The 19,964-nt window shown below is 42.2% G+C and overlaps 1 protein-coding gene across 1 annotated transcript in view; it reads left to right on the top strand.

Moving 5' to 3' along the window:
* The window catches only part of usp34 (ubiquitin specific peptidase 34), a 57,138-nt gene that overhangs the window by 20,605 nt on the left and 16,569 nt on the right, over positions 1-19,964 (top strand). The window contains exons 11-49 of the mRNA XM_066660857.1: positions 44-169; positions 492-621; positions 929-1,059; positions 1,618-2,254; positions 3,236-3,419; positions 3,824-4,038; positions 4,883-4,998; positions 5,286-5,413; positions 5,700-5,789; positions 6,233-6,328; positions 7,150-7,232; positions 8,542-8,696; positions 8,979-9,092; positions 9,275-9,374; positions 9,680-9,839; positions 10,422-10,548; positions 11,558-11,705; positions 11,816-11,916; positions 12,619-12,837; positions 13,183-13,308; positions 13,428-13,550; positions 13,738-13,821; positions 14,054-14,140; positions 14,280-14,480; positions 14,689-14,771; positions 14,880-14,920; positions 15,056-15,180; positions 15,436-15,588; positions 15,735-15,895; positions 16,223-16,527; positions 16,620-16,783; positions 16,914-16,979; positions 17,085-17,231; positions 17,408-17,464; positions 17,644-17,721; positions 18,282-18,376; positions 18,573-18,745; positions 19,185-19,335; positions 19,540-19,618. Of these exons, the coding sequence (XP_066516954.1) occupies positions 44-169; positions 492-621; positions 929-1,059; positions 1,618-2,254; positions 3,236-3,419; positions 3,824-4,038; positions 4,883-4,998; positions 5,286-5,413; positions 5,700-5,789; positions 6,233-6,328; positions 7,150-7,232; positions 8,542-8,696; positions 8,979-9,092; positions 9,275-9,374; positions 9,680-9,839; positions 10,422-10,548; positions 11,558-11,705; positions 11,816-11,916; positions 12,619-12,837; positions 13,183-13,308; positions 13,428-13,550; positions 13,738-13,821; positions 14,054-14,140; positions 14,280-14,480; positions 14,689-14,771; positions 14,880-14,920; positions 15,056-15,180; positions 15,436-15,588; positions 15,735-15,895; positions 16,223-16,527; positions 16,620-16,783; positions 16,914-16,979; positions 17,085-17,231; positions 17,408-17,464; positions 17,644-17,721; positions 18,282-18,376; positions 18,573-18,745; positions 19,185-19,335; positions 19,540-19,618 (5,559 nt within the window). The remainder of the gene's footprint in view (positions 1-43; positions 170-491; positions 622-928; positions 1,060-1,617; positions 2,255-3,235; positions 3,420-3,823; positions 4,039-4,882; positions 4,999-5,285; positions 5,414-5,699; positions 5,790-6,232; positions 6,329-7,149; positions 7,233-8,541; positions 8,697-8,978; positions 9,093-9,274; positions 9,375-9,679; positions 9,840-10,421; positions 10,549-11,557; positions 11,706-11,815; positions 11,917-12,618; positions 12,838-13,182; positions 13,309-13,427; positions 13,551-13,737; positions 13,822-14,053; positions 14,141-14,279; positions 14,481-14,688; positions 14,772-14,879; positions 14,921-15,055; positions 15,181-15,435; positions 15,589-15,734; positions 15,896-16,222; positions 16,528-16,619; positions 16,784-16,913; positions 16,980-17,084; positions 17,232-17,407; positions 17,465-17,643; positions 17,722-18,281; positions 18,377-18,572; positions 18,746-19,184; positions 19,336-19,539; positions 19,619-19,964) is intronic.

Genomic DNA, 19,964 nt, shown 5'->3' with positions numbered 1-19,964 from the left:
AGAGTGTGTAAAACTGTGTTTGTTGTGTGCTGTTTATCCTTAGCTGAAGCACTGCAGCCGGTACATTCACGACCTGTTCCCGTCTCTCATTAAAAACCTGGACCCAGTGCCTCTCAGACACGTCCTCAACCTGGTGTCCGGACTGCATCCCAGTGCACACACAGAACAGGTACGTTTTAACATAAACACACACAAACGCAAGGAGCACTTGGGCCAGATCAATATTAACCTTTAAAGTTTGACCATGCAATATCATATCTGTGAGAAAAGCTATGATTGACTAAAATGATTGCAGCTTGCTTAGGGTTTGACACTGTGAATATTGATTGGTCAGTTTTACAGTGTCATTGATGGTATTTGCCCTGCTCTAATGAAACACCCGATGTGTTTACACATATTCCTTATTTAAAATGAAGTTGACATACCCTCAGCTGTTATGACAGTTTCAAGCCGATGAAGTTCTGCCTAATGTGGTGTGTGTGTGTGTGCAGACACTGTATCTGGCGTCCATGTTAATAAAGGCATTGTGGAACAATGCTCTGGCAGCCAAAGCCCAACTCTCCAAACAGAGCTCCTTCGCTTCCCTGCTCAACACCAACTTGCCCATGGGCAACAAGAAAGGTATGTGATGGGGTCGGAGGTCTGTGTGAAAATGCAATGATTATGTGGAGACTGTATAGAGTAGATATGGTCGTTGTTGTCCAATTCCATATGCATATTCAAGTTAATGTTACGAGCCTAGTGACATTGTTCATTTCACCCAGGTTTAAAGCTATCCTCTCTTGTGGTACTTAAATATGTGAAAGTTTAGCATTTTAGAGAAAGTAATCTGCAAAACCTACAGCTACAACTGATACTAAGATTAATTCATACAACGTTACATTTTTATTATTGGTTGATTGATTGATTGATTGAATGGTTTTGCCAGGTTCACCAGCAGCGAGCCCGGAGAGCAGTGATAACAGTGACACGCATCACAGCAGAGGAAGTGACATGGAGATGGACGAGCCAATAATGAGCAGTGGGAAACGAGGCCAGCAGAGGCTTTCAGACACTGAGGTAACACTGACTGCAAAATTCAGTGTAGTTTACAAAAGTCTAGTTCAAGAATCTCCTCATGAAAAGGGATTCAACCAGACACTATATTTTGCAGATTTAGTAGTCTTTCAATGACCACTACTTGACCCTTATCTAAAATGAAGGGAATGGTGGGGAAATGGTGTCTAAACAAATGCCTTAGAAATAATGAGAGCGAATTAAAACAGCTCCCAGACATCAGCATTCAGGCTCTGGATTTTAGCCATTTTCACCCTGTTCTCTTTTTTTCTCACTTTCTTACTCATTTGGTCTGTTTTGTTCTGAGGTGGTGGGATAGTTTTAAAGTCTCTACACTCTGCTTAAGATGCAGCACAAGATCAGAAGAGCTTTATCCCATGTTCTTTGATTTGTGAAGGCTTAGGAAGGGTGTTCTTATTTCTCATTGTGTGGTTTGTTGTGCTCCAGATCCTCAAATTAAAGTGCACATACACTGTACTGATAAAAATGACCCTTTAAAGCTCCTCATCTCTGTATCTAAATTTAAATCTGATTGTTTCTGACTCTGCCGCTTGTGCTCAGGAGTCAATGCAAGGCAGCTCTGATGAGACGGCAAACAGTGGCGAGGAGGGAAGCAGCGGACCGGGCAGCAGCAGTGGACGCAGCGAAGCCTCCAGCAATGAGGCAGAGTCCAGCAGAGCGAGCCAGTCAGCCGGCAGCCCCGGCAGCGAGCTGCACTCGGACGACATGGCAGACAGCGAAGCCTTAAAAGAGGAGGAGGAGGAGGAGGAGGAAGATGATGACGAGGATGACGAGGACGAAGACGAGGATGAAGAAGAAGACAGGCCGACGGTAGCATCTGAGAGTAGCCCTCGTAAAGAAGCGAGGGATTCGAGAGACGCTTTAACGTCAGAGCTCCGTAAACGTAAAGCTGGAGAGCCCCTTGGAGAAGTCCAAGGCCCTCCAGAACGACCTGGAATGTCCGGCCTGTCCGGTTCTATTGGTGCTGGTCCCAGTCCTGGACCTGGTCCTAGCCTTTCCAAAACCAAATCCCTGCCCTTTTCCCCTGAAGTGGCATCTGCTCTGGTAACCTCCTCTTCTTCCTCTTTGAGGATTTTAGATGCCTGTTCTTCATCAGCTTGTTTAGAAGGATCCTCAAGGGAAAGCATTGACCCCACTGCGATTCCTCCTCAATCCCAGGATCCGCAGCAACAGCAAGGTGAGCAATATTATTGTTATTTTAACAAATCATGTCTTCGTATGCTGGGTAGTTCTTCTAGAACACTGCTTTACTCCATAGTGAGACTATTAATAACAAAGAACATACAGTGTATAAATGAAAGGAACACTGTGATATTTTTTTTACAGCTTCAGAATCATTGTGATGCTCCACAAGGACAATTAAGCCTTAGTTGTTGCTATTCCAGCCTCAGCACTGCAGAAACTGCACTATATACATTTGTAGGAGGGTAGGAAACCACCTCCTCTCCTCATTGTATTCAGTAAGGTGCTGTAAATACAAATGACACTATGGGGAGCCCCAAGGACAAAAACCTCAAATCTTACCTAGTGTTCCTTTAAGTAAAAAAGTACATTATTGGTTGTTATTATTATTCCATTTTCTTTGCCTTTTTTGTCGATATATAGATATATATATAGATAGATATATATGTCAAATATAGATTTGACATAAAAAAATAAGTAAATAAATAAAGTCACAGAAAAACTGCCAAGAACTGAAAGCAGCACACCTCACCATCAAATAACAACCTCTTGGCTTAGTCAATATAAATATATATTTTTTAAACATACTTTAAAATTGAGTGCAATTAATTAACAACAGCCCCCTGTAATAACCATCAGTCAGTGACAGATGCTGTATATAATGTATACTGAAATATTAAAAATGTGTTTAAAAATCATATCGCTGTTATTGAAACATTAAATATTGATGTATATTGATATTGAATTATCGCCCAGCCCTAAATATAATTTACAAATTAAGTAGTTGGAAAATGGCAGTGAATGATTTTGGCTGAAGAAAATGACTATTTTCATTTTTAGTACAACATCACTGTTACCATAAAATGACCAAAGAGCAGGAGAAGTTTTAAATTTAAATCATATGTTACACTAAAACGCCATTAAATCTTTTTTACACCTTATACTGTGTCATATGTACCCTGTTGCCCACATTTAGGTCCAGATATGGGGTCCTCGCATGGAGCGCCGGTTTCCCAGGAGCCTTCCTGCATGCCCAGGTCAACAGACTTCCTGTCAGAAGCCATGGGCAACGAGCTTTTCAACTGCAGACGCTTCATCAACCCCCAGCATCATCACCACCATCATCACCACCACCACCACCATCATCATAATCATGAAGGGTAAGGCAAGTGTGTGTGTGTCTGGCCTCTTTAGGTCAGCTAGAGATGTTCAGTGGGGCTCCACTAACTACAGAACCACACAAAACCAGAATGGCTTGTGTTATGACTTTGGTAAACCACAACAAAATGACTCGGTCGCCTTGTTTCACAGTGTGTGTGCTGGTGGGCTCCAGATCCTCACATTGCTCAGTGCAAATGCCCTGAACATGACTTTCTTGTCTGTGTATTTGGTGTATCACTAAGTGGAATGAATAAAGGAGCAGGATGTTACATAAAGCTCTGAACTCTTACAGCAGGTTTGGCGCACTGTGCTCCAGGCTACGGATGTGTGATTATGCATAAACAGTAATTAAACCATCCAACAGGCCTCATTTTCCTCTTTCTCCTTGCCACTCTCTCTGAAGTCACATGGTGGAGGACATGCTGAGTGCGGATGACGTGAGCTGCAGCAGTTCTCAGGTCAGTGCCAAGTCAGAGAAGAACATGGCGGATTTTGACGGGGAGGAGTCGGGCTGTGAAGAGGAGTTAGTCCAGATTAACTCTCATGCAGAGCTCAGCTCACACCTGCAGCAGCACCTGCCCAACCTCGCCTCCATCTACCATGAACACCTGGTGCAAGGTACACACCCATATACACACTTATCATAAACACACCTTAAACTGTGCCTGTGGTGTAATATGGCTGAAGATGATGAAGAGGGTGGGTAAATCACCTTAGGGTAGAATGAAGAGAGGGATTTAATCGCCCAACAGTAGCACACAGATCAGGGTTTAATTGCATAGGGGTAGGTTGTGGAGAGGGGTTTAATTTCACTGAGTAGCTTGTGGAGAAGTATTATACTGCACTGGGGTAGCTGTAGGAGCATGTTTTATGCACCCCATCAAGTTAGTAGTTTGAAGAGGGGCTTTAATCACCCAACAGTAGCACTCAGAGCAGGGTTTTAATAGCCCTGGGGTAGCTTGCAGAGTGACGGTTAATAGCACCGGGGTAGCTGTAGGAGCAAGTTTTACACACCCCATCAAAAGGAATAGAGAGGGGTTTAATAAAACCAGGGTAGTTTGAAAAGGGGGATTTAATCAACCAACAGTAGCACACAGAGCAGGGTTTTAATTGCTACAGGGTAGCTTGCAGAGTGAGGGTTGATTGCACCAGGGTAGCTTGCAGAGTGAGGGTTGATTGCCCTCACTCATTAGCAGTGTTAGTGCTGTAATGTTAATGCTGTGGACATTAGTGTTTTAGTCATTTTATTTTTGTTGGTACATTCTTGTTTCTCTGTAGTTTCGACTATGCCCATTGGGCCGTTTACTGGATGGACATGGAACATGAACACTATCATTTCCATATGAAGTCATATTTAGTCACACACAAAGCCACCTTCTTCAGTACAGCAGTATACAGTGTTAACCTCATACCACCAAACACTACTGCGTGTTATTGATAATTATGTTTAAATCATCCTCAGGTCCCACGGTCCATAAACATCAGTACTCCGGCCATGCAGTGACGGACATTAACCTGGACAACGTGTGCAAGAAAGGAAACACGCTCCTGTGGGACCTGGTACAGGATGAGGATGCCGTGAGTGTTCACGTACTTTACGCTGTGAAATGGAGGGATGAAGGGTTATAGAGTGATGGAGTAATGAAGAAAAACTACAACTTGGAGACTACAACATTTTCTTTATAGACCCTAATTGAGATTAAAATGCTAACGTACTTGAGAGTTAATGCAATATAACAACAGACCGTTACTTGTGCTTTCTGTGTAAGCATTTGGTTAATGGAAGTCTTTCATTCCCAGATTTTCATCGTAGCTTTAGGACGTAGTTTTGTTAAATCCCCTCTTTATTTCTGCATGTTGGCCAGATCCACTTGTCGGAGGGGTTGATAAATGAGGCAGAGAAGTTGCTGTGTTCGCTGGTGTGCTGGTTCACAGATCGACAGATCCGCATGCGCTTCATTGAGGGCTGCCTGGAAAACCTTGCACATCACCGGTGAGGCTAAGGACTATTCTGAATTAATTGTATTTCATCATCTTACAGACTGTGTACCTGTGGTATTTATTTCTATGATAAACCAAGCCTTGGTTAATGGTCTTTGAGCCATATTCTGCCTGTTTGTTGTCATTTTTTCTGACTTTTTAAAGAGCCCATCTCATGGAAAATGGATTAGACCTTTAATTTATGTGAACTTTTCTATGCACTTTAAGAATATACTGTTCACAGCCAGTTTTGTATTCTTCAACCAAAATATCCCCAACTTAATTTCTCTGTGTCTCAGGTCTGTGGTGGTGTCTCTGCGTTTGCTGCCAAAGCTTTTCGGGACCTTCCAGCAGTTTGGCTCCAGCTACGATACTCACTGGATCACTATGTAAGAGCGATCTCTCATTTGCTGTGATGTCGAATAAAGGAACAACTAAAGAGCAAGCTATTAACATTAACTTAGTTGGTTGGACAATGTGTCGAATCTGTTGTTTCACAACACTTTCTGAAGTTTAATAAACTGGAACTGTAAAAGATCATATTTAAACTCATATTTAAACTCAAACTTAAAATCTGTGATAACAATCATTAATTAAAAACAAAAGAATTTGTTTTCTTTTTTGTAACAAATCAAGCAGATGGACAGTGAGGTCCTGATTGAAAGATGGCACACTCAAAACTTGGGAAAAAAAACGTTATAAAAATATGACCTCATTACGCTCCCCTGTTCACTGTTAATGCTAGAAATTCACAGGGGCAATCTGCTGGCACCCATATACATTACACAGTTTAAAACGCCTGATGTGGTGGTGATGATTGTGTGTGTTGCAGGTGGGCTGAGAAGGAGCTGCACATGATGAAGCTGTTCTTTGAGGATCTTCTGCACTACATCCAGGAAGTGAGGGAACAGAGGCACAAGTTTGCTCTGTGAGTACACCACAATGCTTTCTCCTTATTCAGTTTGTGATGCTGTTTTTACATGTGAAACATGTGATGGAACTTAGTCACACACTCACTCATGCATTCACAACCTCGTTGAGGTTTAACAACATTTTTTTTTAAATGGAGTTGTGTATCTGTTTGGGTTTGAAGAGGGTTGACTGAACCTAGCGTCATGATGAAAGTGTGAGCTCTGTAGCTTCATAGGCTACAGACATTACCAAGTTGTATTTGCTCTAATCAGTTATTTTATTTATTTATTTATTTATTTATTTTTGCCTTGTGACACCTGATGTTTTCATCAAATCAGATTAACATTCACATATGGTCTTAGATCGGATAGGTTCATTGGCATGTGTCATGAATGTGAACCATCAGATCAGTTTTCGCAAGTCTTTTTGCCTATACACATACGATTAGTGCTGTCCTCATCAGCAAGCACCAGCAGTGACATGCAGGCTGCCACAAATGGCCCACTGCTTCTTACAGAGTGCACTGCACAGGTGATGAAACTGTGGACTCTGCACCAAAATACTGCACTGAGTTATGGAACAGGAGCTGGGCAGGTGAAAGCTAAATATAAATGGCTTTGTGTTAGACATGTTGCTCAGTTCTTGGGTGTAGAAGCTATTTATTAAGGACCTACATCAAGCACTACATAGGGCTTAAGGACGCATTTGGGACAGAGCCACATAAACACATCACTGTGCACATGTCTCTTTATCAGGGGCAGGTTTTGACCACAGTATAGACAAATGAACATGGCCATATTGACTAGAAAGTAACTGATTTGTGTGTGTGCACATCAGGTACAGTCACAGTGCGGAGGTTCAGGTGCGACTGCAGTTCCTCACCTGTGTTTTCTCCACACTGGGATCACCAGATCACTTCAGTAAGTCAGTCTGTCTCACTTTATTCCTTTCTGCCTGTCTCACTCTGGCTTCGTTGCCAATTTGATCATTTTAAAATGGATAAATCTATGATGGGACTTTGTAGTGAACATTTAGATGTGAAGCGCCACATGGAGCTTGACTGTAATTCACTAACATTTAGCTATTGCACCACTAGGGGTGCTATTTCTCACAGTTTTTTCAAAATTTTCAAAGTTGGGAAATTTACCATGGGGAATTAACAGTAACAAAATCGGAATATTCAAATCTAAAGGTGAGAAACTTATATATACCAAAATTGCAACGCTGCTCCTCAGTCCAAGGCACATGGGACATTACACACTGAAGGGCTCCTCAGACCTGACACTCACCACTACAGAAAGCACACATTTAGGTTCAAAATATTTTTATTGGCAGTAATAGCACTGGAACATTTAAGCAACTATTAAATCAAGGTGTAATCTCACAGTTGCTTACTTGTAAATCAGAAAAGCTTATTGAGCCATTTACATTTAAGAGACTAGTTGACCGAGGTTAGCTTACCAAGACTAGCATAGGCTAGCTACGTATATGTTTTGCCTCAACCGATTTCTGTAACCAATAATTAATACTTATTAATTATTTGTTTGGACATGGAGGATACTGAGATTCAGGAAAAAGCCTGAAACAATTAAAGCAAAAATGCAGAAGCCAGGCTTTAGAAGCTTGTGGGAAAATACCTTTATTTGATTTAATGTTAAATTTGGTCTTTTTTCATTGTTTTTGATTGAACTTTTTATTATAAATTCTTAATTCTTTCATTGAGCAAAGTTCTGCTTGCACCTAACTGTGTCATAGTTATTTGTATTGTTAAAAAAACGGTACGTTGATGATAGTGTATGATAAAATTTATAAATTATACATTATTTTCTATTAATTCCAATAAATTCCCAAAATTTCCTTGGAAAGTTTACATTTTGGAATGTTTCCAAAGTTCCCAAGCTAATTTACTGGAACTTTATCAGAATTTCTCCACCCCTTTGCAACACTATACTTAACTCACATTTGGGGACATGCTTTGTGCTTCACATCAGTGACAATTTGTCACTTTATATGTATCCAATTTACAGTAAAGCCTTATTTCCAAGAAGTTCTCTGAAATTCTGCTGTAAACTAACCCCCCCCCCCACCCCCCCAAATCACAACACCTAGAATGTGTAACATCACCAGTTTAAAAGGTGCCTGCCCTAAGAGAGGTTTCTTGTAAATGTTGTTTTTGTGTTGAAGGTCCGGATCGTGTTGTTAACTGTGGTGTGATTCTGTGTGTTACAGGGTTGAGTCTGGAGCAGGTGGATATCCTGTGGCACTGTCTGGTGGAGGACTCGGAATGTTACGATGACGCTCTGCACTGGTTTCTGAATCAGGTTCGCAGCAAAGATCAGCACGCCATGGGCATGGAGACCTACAAACACCTGTTTCTCGAGAAGGTAAGGAGACGGCTCGCCTGGCATTTCAGGAGATAATTCAGAATAAATCCTTTACTATGCAAACTTACATTTACTGTGCTGCTGTTGTAAATAATTATTTTCCTTGTTTCTTACTTTCTCATCACTCATCCTCTTTCATGTATCCTGTTCTCTCCCACACACTCTGCATTTCTCCTCTTTCTATCTCTCTCCTAATGTTGCCCCATCCCTTATTCTACCTCCTTCTGTTTTGCTTTTCTCTTTCTTTTCTCTTCCTTCCTATTTCTCTCTCCCTCGTTCTAGATGCCCCAGTTGAAGCCTGAGACCATCAGTATGACAGGGTTAAATCTCTTTCAGCACCTCTGTAATTTGGCTCGACTGGCCACCAGCGCCTACGACAGCAACTCCAACTGTGAGGTACAAACATAGCACCGCTCCATCATTCCTCCTGCTCAGAGGAAATAAACCATAGATAAATAAAGTCTTTATTTTTAATATGCCCATTTTCTGTGGTGTATTGAGTAAAGCAGTTGTTATCCCTTTCTTTTTACTGCTGCTTCTCTCTCTCTCTTTCTCTCAATTTCTTTCTCTGTTTGTAGTTGTGTGGTATGGACCAGTTGTGGGGGATTGCTCTCAGGGCTCAGTCTGCTGACATCAGCCGAGCAGCAATTCAGTACATCAACTCCTACTACATCAATGGTCAGTTACACCAGGAGTACAGCACTGTCCGTTACACATTCACTACATCACCAGTCAGTTACACCAGGAGATGAACACTGCCTGTAACTCATTCAGTACATCAGCTCCTACTATATTAGCCAGTCAGTGAGTTACGCCAGCAGAACAACACAGCTTGACTTTGGTGTCCTCAGCCTGAGGTTGCACATTACGGTTAATTTAATATTTATTACAGTGCATAATACTGTCTGAAATGGTTTACCTGGATAGTAGTGATTTATTTGTCCTGTGTTTATATCCTGTTCAAACTGTGTTATTCCTCTCAGGTAAGACAGGCCTGGAGAAGGAGCAGGAGTTCATCAGTAAATGTATGGAGAGTTTGATGATGGCGTCGGCTAATCTGGAGAAGGAGCCACACTCCAGTCTTACCATTATCGAGAGGGGGCTACTCATGCTCAAAACACACCTGGAGGCCTTTAGACGCAGGTAAACCCATATCATTCATCCCCAGATTTGTGGAGATCTGTGTTAAATTAGTTGGTTGGTTTATTGTTTGAATGAAGGAAAACGAGAACCTCATTCTGTCCACTCCTGTGTCTGTAACTAAATACACTTAACTATACAGGAGAGTCTGTACAGTAGTGTTGAATATCAGCAACTGAATGCAGTTAAATCTGATTAGTCATGAATAGCTACACAGACTGGCACTGTGTTCTTGTTTACTTTGTTTGTGGATTTATATTGAGATTTTTAGTAAAGCTTACTTTAACACTCAACCCTAACCCTAGCAAAAACTAATTAAACTCACTGTAAAATCTGACAGTTTGAAAATAATTTTACATTTTTGTCTATAATGAATATCTTTGTCTTTGAACATTTGATGACCCTCGGAAGTTCTTTTGCTGTTGGCTTACAGTTCGGTACCTGCAGCTAATAACCAGACAACAATAAGGCCTCTGCTAAAAACTCACAATGCCATAGACTTTATTGAGAAACTTGGTTGAGACACAAGAAGCTGCTGGTAAATATATTAATGTCTCCAGTCTTTTCTCTCTCTGTTGTCGCCAGGTTTGCGTACCACCTGCGTCAGTGGCAGATTGAAGGGGCTGGAATCAGCAGTCACCTGAAAGCACTCAGTGATAAACAGTCTCTGCCCCTGAGGATTGTCTGTCAACCCGCCGGCCTGCCTGACAAGGTAAGGCTCCGTCATGGCCTCCTAAAATGGAGCTGTCTCTGGAAAAGGAATGGGTTTAATTTATTTCCACTCTTGAATCAGCCACTCCCACTTTTCCAGCTGCTGCTAACACAATGCCGATGGGCAGCTTGGAGCAGAACAGTCTGCTCACATCTGTAACGTTATCCAACAAATGCACACGTTGGCCATCACAGCGCTAAGTGATGGGGAGGGCAGAAGGGAGGTCTATCTTAACTATCCAGAGAGTGAGAAAAGATTCAGAGGGCTGAGGAATCATGAAGGATCAAATTATCTGTTGTCCAATGATCAAACCAAGCAGAGAGAGTACACTATTGGTGCTTTTCCACCGCATGGGTCCAGCTCTACATAGCTCAGCATGCTTAATGCTTGTCGCTTTTCCATTAGCACAGCTCCCCCAGGAATTGGAGATGGTGATGGCAAAACCCCATCTCTAACCGGAATCGCTGGCTTTAAAATCACAACAACAACGGCGGCGGTAAAGTTAGGCGCTGTTTACTCAAGACGTATTCGAGTGATATTTTTGCGTGTTGTTTTAGTTTTTTGGACTAAACACGGCTCCGCGCCCCAGTTCTCACAGATTAGTTTTACTTGCGACACGTTCGGCTTTCACTGGAAATGTTTATTGGCCCAAGGAGCATGTAAATCTCTTCAAAACACCTCAAGGTACAGTTACAAGCTGCCGTTGTGAGTCTGATAAAAATAAATGTGAAAGCTGCTGTAACTTTACAAGTAGCGGTTTGTGCTGGATTTGAATGAGCTCTGCATTTAATGGCGATAGACTGGTCTCTCTGGCCAATCAGCGCTCTGCAGGGTTTACATGTAACCATTTGGCACCTACTCAGCACGGTTGGAACCTAGAGTGAACTGGGACTGAAAACTTACCCGGTTCCAGGGACCAGATTTGGCCAGTGGAAAAGCAAAAGAGCTGTGTCGAATAGGTTCCATGTAGTAATGGCTAAGGTTGATGTTTTCTGCTTTTCTGTTTTAGATGACAATAGAGATGTACCCCAGTGACCAGGTGGCAGATTTGAGAGCAGAAGTGACCCACTGGTACGAGAACCTACAGAAAGATCAGATCAGCCAGCAGGCTCAGCTCCAGGAGTTCAACCAAAACACACGCCAGCAAGAGTTCCCAGGTACACAAACACTACCGTATTTATACACTCGCTTGATCTTAAGAATGCATGCTTGACACATTCACTTCTAGCCTTGAGTCAGTGTATGTGTGTTTCTCCCCCCAACACAGGTGGTCTTATGGGTCCAGTGCGGATGATCTCTTCAGGTCATGAACTGACCACAGACTATGATGAGAAAACTCTGCATGAGCTTGGCTTCAAGGACATGCAGGTAAACCTTTTTATATCACTTAATGTTTTCATTAATTAACACATATACAGTTATTTTGAAGATATATTTGATGTCTAATGCCCACAATGCCTCATCTCAAAGTAGTGATTACATCTTAAGGCAGACAGATTGATAAGAGATTAATCTAATAAATAATTACAGTATTTTAAGTATCATTTCATTACTCAGTGTTCCCAAAACGCTTCAACATACAACCAAAATACAATGTTCAAAAACTACATTTTGAAATCTGGATTATATTTTATTTAAAGGAACACTAGGTAATATATTTACCCTCCAAATTACAGCTTCAAAATCATTGTGATGCTTCACTGACCTGTAATAGAGAGAATAGAGCCTCTGTTGTCTTTACTGTGGGCTCAGCACTGCAGGAACTGCACTATGTAACTTGAGGAGGGGCATAGGAAACCACCCCCCCCCCCTCCCCTCTGACTTCAGCAGAGTGCTGTCAAAATGAATTACACTGGGGGGGTCCCAGGAGCAAAAAACCCACAAAATCTTAGTGTTCCTTTACATTATAATCTTTTCATTGATTCTTAGATATAAAGCATCTCATGGAACTGGCTTGTAAGAGAGACATTTTGAGACTAACACATGTTCCTAGTTTGATATTCATTTTCTCTCTCTCTCTCTCTCTCTCTCTCTCTCTCTCTCTCTCTGTGTCTGTCTGTCTGTCTGTAGATGGTGTTTGTGTCTCTGGGAGCTCCTCGCAGAGAAAGGAAAGGAGAGGGAGTCCAGTTACCTGCGTCATGTCTGCCTCCTCCTCAGAAGGAGCACATCCCCATGCTGCTGCTGCTTCAGGAGCCTCACCTCACCACCCTCTTCGACCTGCTGGAGATGCTTGCCTGCTTTAAAGCTCCTGGCCCAGACCGCCAGGACCGCCCACAACATGCCTCACAGGTAAACTACTACATACTGTTATGAATATTAATGAACATAATTATATTGCACGACTATAACAGGAGCAGTAAACATTTTGACATACTGCATCTCATAGTATCGCTTCTCATTGGTCCTTATAATTAACGGCAGTTTTCTAAACCTGTTCGACAATTCGAGGGGAGCCACGCAGTCCTCTTCCTCATGTCTCTCTCCATTTCTCAAGTGAACTGACCACACTGTGCTCTCTCTTTCTATCAACATAACTGACTTCATAATCGTTATCACGGATTCTGATTTATTTATTACTAACTGAACACAGCTCTGGATAGAAGCATCACTGAGTTTCCTTTGCCCCTTTTATAGAGTGTCCGGTGTGAGGATCTGCACCTTCACGCTGAGAATCTGTCTCGGCGAGTGTGGGAGCTGCTCATGCTCCTGCCGACATGTCCCAACATGCTCCAGGCTTTCCAGAACATCTCTGATGATACGGTGAGTCATGTGACCCCAGACACACCACTTTAGGTTCAGCTGTTACTTTAAAGAACGGAAAACCCTTTCACTAAGATGTTACTTTCCTTTCTGTATGTTAATTTAAAACATTTTTTTAGGGCTCTGATGGCCTTTGCTGGAAGGATCTACTGAGGATAAAGTCTCCTCATAAGCTGCTGTATGCTCTGGAAATCATTGAAGCTCTGGGAAAACCAAACCGGAGAATACACAGAGAGTCTACGGTACAGAAACACACACTTCCTACACAAACATGCATGAAGTCAGTATTAGTCACACGCTAGTCCTTCATTTTACTGTTTATAATATAGAAAATTTAATGGTTAACTTGATGCATTTTTTTTATGCCACTGACAATTTACCTGCCAGTACTTAATATATGTAACTTATATAAATGTGTCTGTGTTTCAGGGCAGTTACAGTGACCTTTATCCTGACTCTGACGACTCCAGTGAAGACCAGATTGAGAACAGCAAAAACACATGGAGCTGCAAGGTGCCATGAACAAACACACTCTCTCTCTCTCTCTCTCTCTCACACTCACACTCACACTCACACTCACACACACACATGTCTCCCTCAGGTTTAAATGAACTGTGGTATACGTAGGCTGTAGCATTGTTAGCAAATAGCCTTTATAACAAACCATACAAGAATGCAGCTGTGTAGCTCTGACTGGTTATTCTCTCAAACAGTAACTAAACACTTTTACTCTTTTGGTCTGTAGTTTGTGGCGTCTGGAGGTCTTCAGCTGCTGTTGGAGATTTTTAACTCTGCCATTCTGGAGCCCAAAGAACACGAGTCCTGGACTGTGGTCAGTCTTCACCTTCTCACATGTTGATCACCTGTTTTCCCACTAGTTTGTCATGTTTGCTTTTAAATTCTCTTAAGGTATATATGAGAGAGCTGAATTATTATTCGCCTTCATTTTGTCTTTCCTCTCTTTGCTGTAGTGGTTGCTGGACTGCCTGGCTTGCCTGCTGAAGCTGATTTGTCAGTTTGCGGTGGATCCAGCAGATTTAGATCTAGCATATCACGACGTCTTTGCCTGGTCTGGCCTGACGGACACGCAGAGGAAGAGAGCATGGCCTGGGAAATCCCGTAAAGGAGCAGGGGAACATGGGAAAGGGCTGCACATACCACGGCTTACTGAGGTAGGACAATGGTCTCTGAACAATCTGGTGTTAACGCTGGTACCGAATGTCACAGCAAAAGAAAATTTTTTTATTTGATTTTATATTTGACTTTCCCAACCCCCAGATGAGCAAACATTTACACAACATCAACTAAAAGTAAAACTGACTGGTGTAGATGATTAATGTTTATATAAAATCAATATAACCCAATATTTAATCTTTCCAGGTGTACCTCAGTCTCGTCCAAGGCACCAACCTCATCCAGCGGCTCATCAATGTGGCCTACACTTATGACAACCTGGCACACAGGTAAAAACACACACACACACACACACGTAAAGAAGAAAATACAGAGAGGACACACATCCACAGAAAATATCACATGATAACTTAATTATTTTGTGATGTTTCTCACAGAGTGCTGAAAGCTCAGTCAGATCATCGATCTCGCCATGAAGGTATGAATACAATATAACTGACCAGACTGTGTACTGGCAGGGCCCTAGTTTTCATAGTAGTATATTATTGAATTTATATTAGATCTGCTTTGTGACCTTCACTTAATTGTTTGTTACTTGTTTGTATTTTTATAGTGACCCATTACTCTATGTGGTTGTTGGTGAGTTGGGCTCATTGCTGCTCTACAGTGAAGTCCAGCCTGGCCGACAGTGACCATCTCCAAGACTGGCTGAAAAAACTCACGCTGCTCATACCTGAGGTACAGTGCACAGAAAGAAGAAACGGTTTAATATGCAAAGTAGCAGTCTGCAGCCTTTAGACTTGTGGTGGTTTACAGTTAAGAAACCTGTTCCTTCACTTATGAAACTCTTAGTTTTAAGTGGTACTGTATGTACACGGAAAACTCTTTTATTCAGTGTGTTTGTTCCCTACATTTGTTAAGGATTGTTTATGTATGAACATATTAATTAAGTTGTTCTTGATTGTTGCTGTTGTTTTTCTCTCTGTGTTGCAGCCTGCAGTACGTCACGAGGCATGCAATGGTCTGTATAAGTTGTCTCTGTCAGGGCTGGAGGGAGGGGAGTCCATTAACAGATCATTTCTGCTGCTTGCAGCGTCAACACTCCTCAAATTCCTGCCAGACGCACAGGCTCTGAAACCGCTCAGAGTGAGTTTATGCACCAGGCTGGTCAAAGTAATGAGTTGGATTATTTGTTTAATTAATCACATTTGTTAAAAACTTGACCCTAAAGCAGTGTTTCTCTTTTCATTTTTTGCATTTTATTAAACCTGATTTTGTGCGTGCGTACGCAGCTGGAGGACTATGAAGAAGAGGCTGTGTTACGCTCTGGTTGTAAAGAGTATTTCTGGCTGCTGTGTAAACTCATCGATAACATCCATGTCAAAGACGCCAGTCAGACCACACTGCTGGACCTGGACGCTCTGGCCCGACACCTAGCGGACTGCATACGCAGGTAAGAAACACACACAGCACTTTAAAACACAAGGGTCCAACTGATAAATTGATTCTCTGATGTTAAATACATGTAATCATGGATGTGCAGGGTTTGTATAGTGTAATGCCCCTGCACAGTGCAAACTGTGGTTCTATTCCCTGCTTGGGCAGGAGCACTACACTACTACAAGTCCTTGGACAAGACGCCTAACATGGATTACACTAATATCCTGATTGATCTCCACAGAATGCCCACAGAAGCTCGTTTTATTATTATTATTATTTGGGGACATAAATTAATATATAAATTAAATTAATTGTTCTCTCTCTCTCTCTCTCTCTCTAGTCGTGAGATTTTGGATCAGCAGGATGGAGCAGTAGAAGACGATGGTCTGACCGGTCTGCTTAGGCTCGCCACCAGTGTTCTGAAGCACAAGCCTCCTTTTAAATTCTGTCGCGAGGGTCAGGAGTTTCTGAGGGACATCCATGACGTGCTCTTCCTGCTGCCCAGTCTGAAGGACAGACAACAGCCCAAGTGTAAGAGCCATGCTGCCCGGGCCGCAGCCTACGACCTGCTGGTGGAGATGGTGAAGGGCTCAGTGGAGAACTACAGACTGCTGCACAACTGGGTCATGGCCCAGCACATGCAAGGTGAGAACACAGCGTAAACGTGTACACACTCAGGACGTAAACAGTCACAGACAGGTGGTTGTTGTTGTTCACTGCTGTTTTTCTCCCTGTAGCCTCTCACGCTCCTTACAAGTGGGATTACTGGCCTCATGATGACGTCCGAGCCGAATGTCGCTTTGTGGGTTTGACCAATTTGGGGGCTACCTGTTACCTGGCCTCAACTATACAGCAGCTGTATATGATCCCAGAGGCCAGACAGGCTGTATTTACTGCTAAAGTGAGTACACACACACATACACAGACAGTGCATTATAAAATCAACTGCTGCTACAATTAGAATCAGTAAGTTTCACACACTCATTTATAAACTCCTTAAATTCATTATTTATTCCTTTTTCTTAATGCAGTATTCAGAAGAGATTAAGCATAAAACCACCCTCCTGGAGCTGCAGAAGATGTTCACCTACCTTATGGTGAGTTCCTCAGAGACAAACCTTAATTTATGTACGTTACATAATACAGATGTTCATGGATTTGTTTCTTGCCTTCATCCATTATCTTTTTCTCTGTTTGTGTAGGAGAGTGAGAGGAAGGCTTATAACCCTCGTCCTTTCTGTAAAACCTACACGATGGACAAGCAGCCGCTCAACACCGGAGAGCAGAAGGACATGACTGAGTTCTTCACTGACCTCATCACCAAAATAGAGGAGATGTCGCTAGACCTGGTAAGCCTCATTGACCCAGGAGTATGACCCAAGGGCTCTTTTTGCTTCAGGGACGTCTTCCAAGTTGGGGATTGAACCCCTGTTGCTGGAGGAGAGCAGTGGAATTGTGGGTTTAAAAAAATAAAACAAACTCAAGCAATTTACATCCAATTCATGATGCTGCTTCTCTTTTGCAGAAAAATACAGTGAAAACACTCTTTGGAGGAGTCATCACCAACAATGTGGTCTCCCTGGTCAGTAAACCATCAGTTTTCCTTTGAAACTGTACACTGTGTGTGTGTGTGTGTGTGTGTGTGTGTGTGTGTGTGTGTGTGTGTGTGTGTGTGTGTGTGTGTGTGTGTGTGTGTGTGTGTGTGTGTGTGTGTGTGTGTGTGTGTGTGTGTGTGTAAACTCAGTCTCTCTCTCTGTGTAGGACTGCGATCATGTGAGTCAAACCGCAGAGGAGTTTTACACTGTGAGGTGTCAGGTGGCAGACATGAAGAACATCTATGTGAGTGACACACCAATTAAATGCTTTCTAAAAATCCACTTAAAGAGGTCATACACTTAAAACTGATGATCTGGAGCTCCTACAAACCCACCCACTGTGAACAGCCCAAAAAACATGGAATAAAACGAGTCACTTATTTTTTTTTTTTTTTTTTTTTTTTTTTTTTTTTGCTAAATTTCTGATGTCAAGTGCAGAGACTTTAGAGTTCTCTCTTCTCCTCGTTGGAGTGTCTCCACTCACAGCACAGGACCCACGTTTATGTGAGAGAGAAAAAGACGAGGTTAAACTGAAGTAAAAGAAAATGTGAAGCATTGTGAAATTAAAATAAAAACCCTCTGCTTAGGCGGACAGCTGACTGGTTTGTTTAATTTCAGTGTGTGGGTTGGTGGGCTCCAGATCCTGAAATTAATGTGCCATTATGTATTGAACGAGTGCTTTTTAAAAAAAATTTTATATTTTCCACTGTGCTCCCTGGAACCTTTCCTTGTAAAAAATTAAATACTGTTATTTTTACTTTATTTTTAAAAAGCTGGACTAACTTTCTCTTTGTATCTGTGTAGGAGTCTCTGGATGAAGTGACTATTAAAGACACTCTGGAGGGAGACAACATGTACACCTGCTCTCAGTGTGGGAAGAAAGTGCGGGCTGAAAAACGGTAAAGCCGCTTAATCCTTTCTAGAACATCGTCAAAAAAAAAGACTTTATTGACTGAAATAATTTTAAACAGTTTCATGAGACACATCTCGTGTATACTGGTGATTATTATTTAAAATATTTGTTGGTTCCTTATTGTAAATATGCACCATGCATCAGAGGCCATTTTTCCCTAATATCCACCCATTGTAATGCAGAGCGTGTTTTAAGAAGCTTCCACGGATCCTGAGCTTCAACACGATGCGCTACACCTTCAACATGGTGACGATGATGAAGGAGAAGGTGAACACACACTTCTCCTTCCCTCTGCGTCTCGATATGACACCCTACACTGAGGACTTCCTCATGGCCAAAGGCGACAGGAAGGAGGGTAATGCTCCAGTTTCATTCACTCAGTTTTAGCAGACAGTTTGGAGTATGAACATCCAAGCAGGAGCAGTCAGGGTTAAGTGTCTTTCAGAAATAACACATCAGAGGATTTCATGGTTTCAGGGTTCATCAAAAATGTTTTCTCTTTATTCATATGGAAAACTTTAATGGTACAGAGCAATTTTTTATGGTATGGTTCTGTACTAATGTTCAGCCCTGAAATAGGTTTGATGAAGTTTGCTTGTGTTAGGATATATAGTACATTTCATACAAATATCTATTTTAGTAAATTCAAATTCATACAGTGAGTCTGTCTCGCCCTGCAAAGGACTGGCGCCCCCTCCAGGGTGTGTCCTGCTTTGCGCCCAGTGATTCCTGGTATATCTGCAGTCTGTGTGCTGTGGAGGTGGTCAGTAAATGTTTGAGTTGTGTCTTGTCAGGTTTCCGTGACAGTGGCGAGGGAAAAGCAGCGGAGAGTTACGAGTATGATCTGATCGGAGTCACGGTGCACACAGGCACAGCAGACGGAGGGCATTACTACAGCTTCATCCGAGACATCATCAACCCCCACGCGTACCGCAACAACAAGTGGTGAGCAAGAGGACGAGTCGGAGAACTCTTTCTTCATTTAATTATTTAAAATAAAACTTGACATCTTTTTAAAGTCATTCAGCTTACAGGAGTCTGACTCCACCCATTCTCTGTGGAGTGTTGTTCCAGCACAATATTAGAAGACCATTGTTTGATCTCGCAGTGATTTTTCATAGCGGTGTCATTTCCCATTTCCCGTCTCAGGTACCTGTTTAACGACGCCGAGGTGAAACCCTTCGATTCGGCGCAGCTTGCGTCAGAGTGTTTTGGAGGAGAAATGACGGTACGGCATCACTGTTATGAGAAGCAAAAGCACTACATAACACAGCGTTGGTGTGTTTACCTCAAACTATGCAGTGCTCCTAAGCGCAACCTATATTCTCAGCTTTATAACTCATGAATGCCTGTAGGCATCTGTGTGATCCATATACCGTTTTAAAAAACGCAGATCCTACCGTTTCTAAAAATAACATTCTCATCGCAGTGCTGTGAAGCTTCTGGGAGTAATCCAGTGTGAAAAAACACCTAAAAAAACAATGCTCTCATAATTAATAGTACTGTAATCATAACTGAGCTCCCTGCTCAAAGACACGAACGATGGTGTTTACTTTCAGTTTCGTTTTGAGCCA

The sequence above is a fragment of the Hoplias malabaricus genome, chromosome 2 (genome assembly GCF_029633855.1).
Source record: "Hoplias malabaricus isolate fHopMal1 chromosome 2, fHopMal1.hap1, whole genome shotgun sequence".
NCBI lineage: Eukaryota > Metazoa > Chordata > Actinopteri > Characiformes > Erythrinidae > Hoplias > Hoplias malabaricus.
The sequence above is the reverse complement of the archived record's forward strand: the minus strand, read 5'-3'. Positions and strand labels throughout refer to the sequence as shown.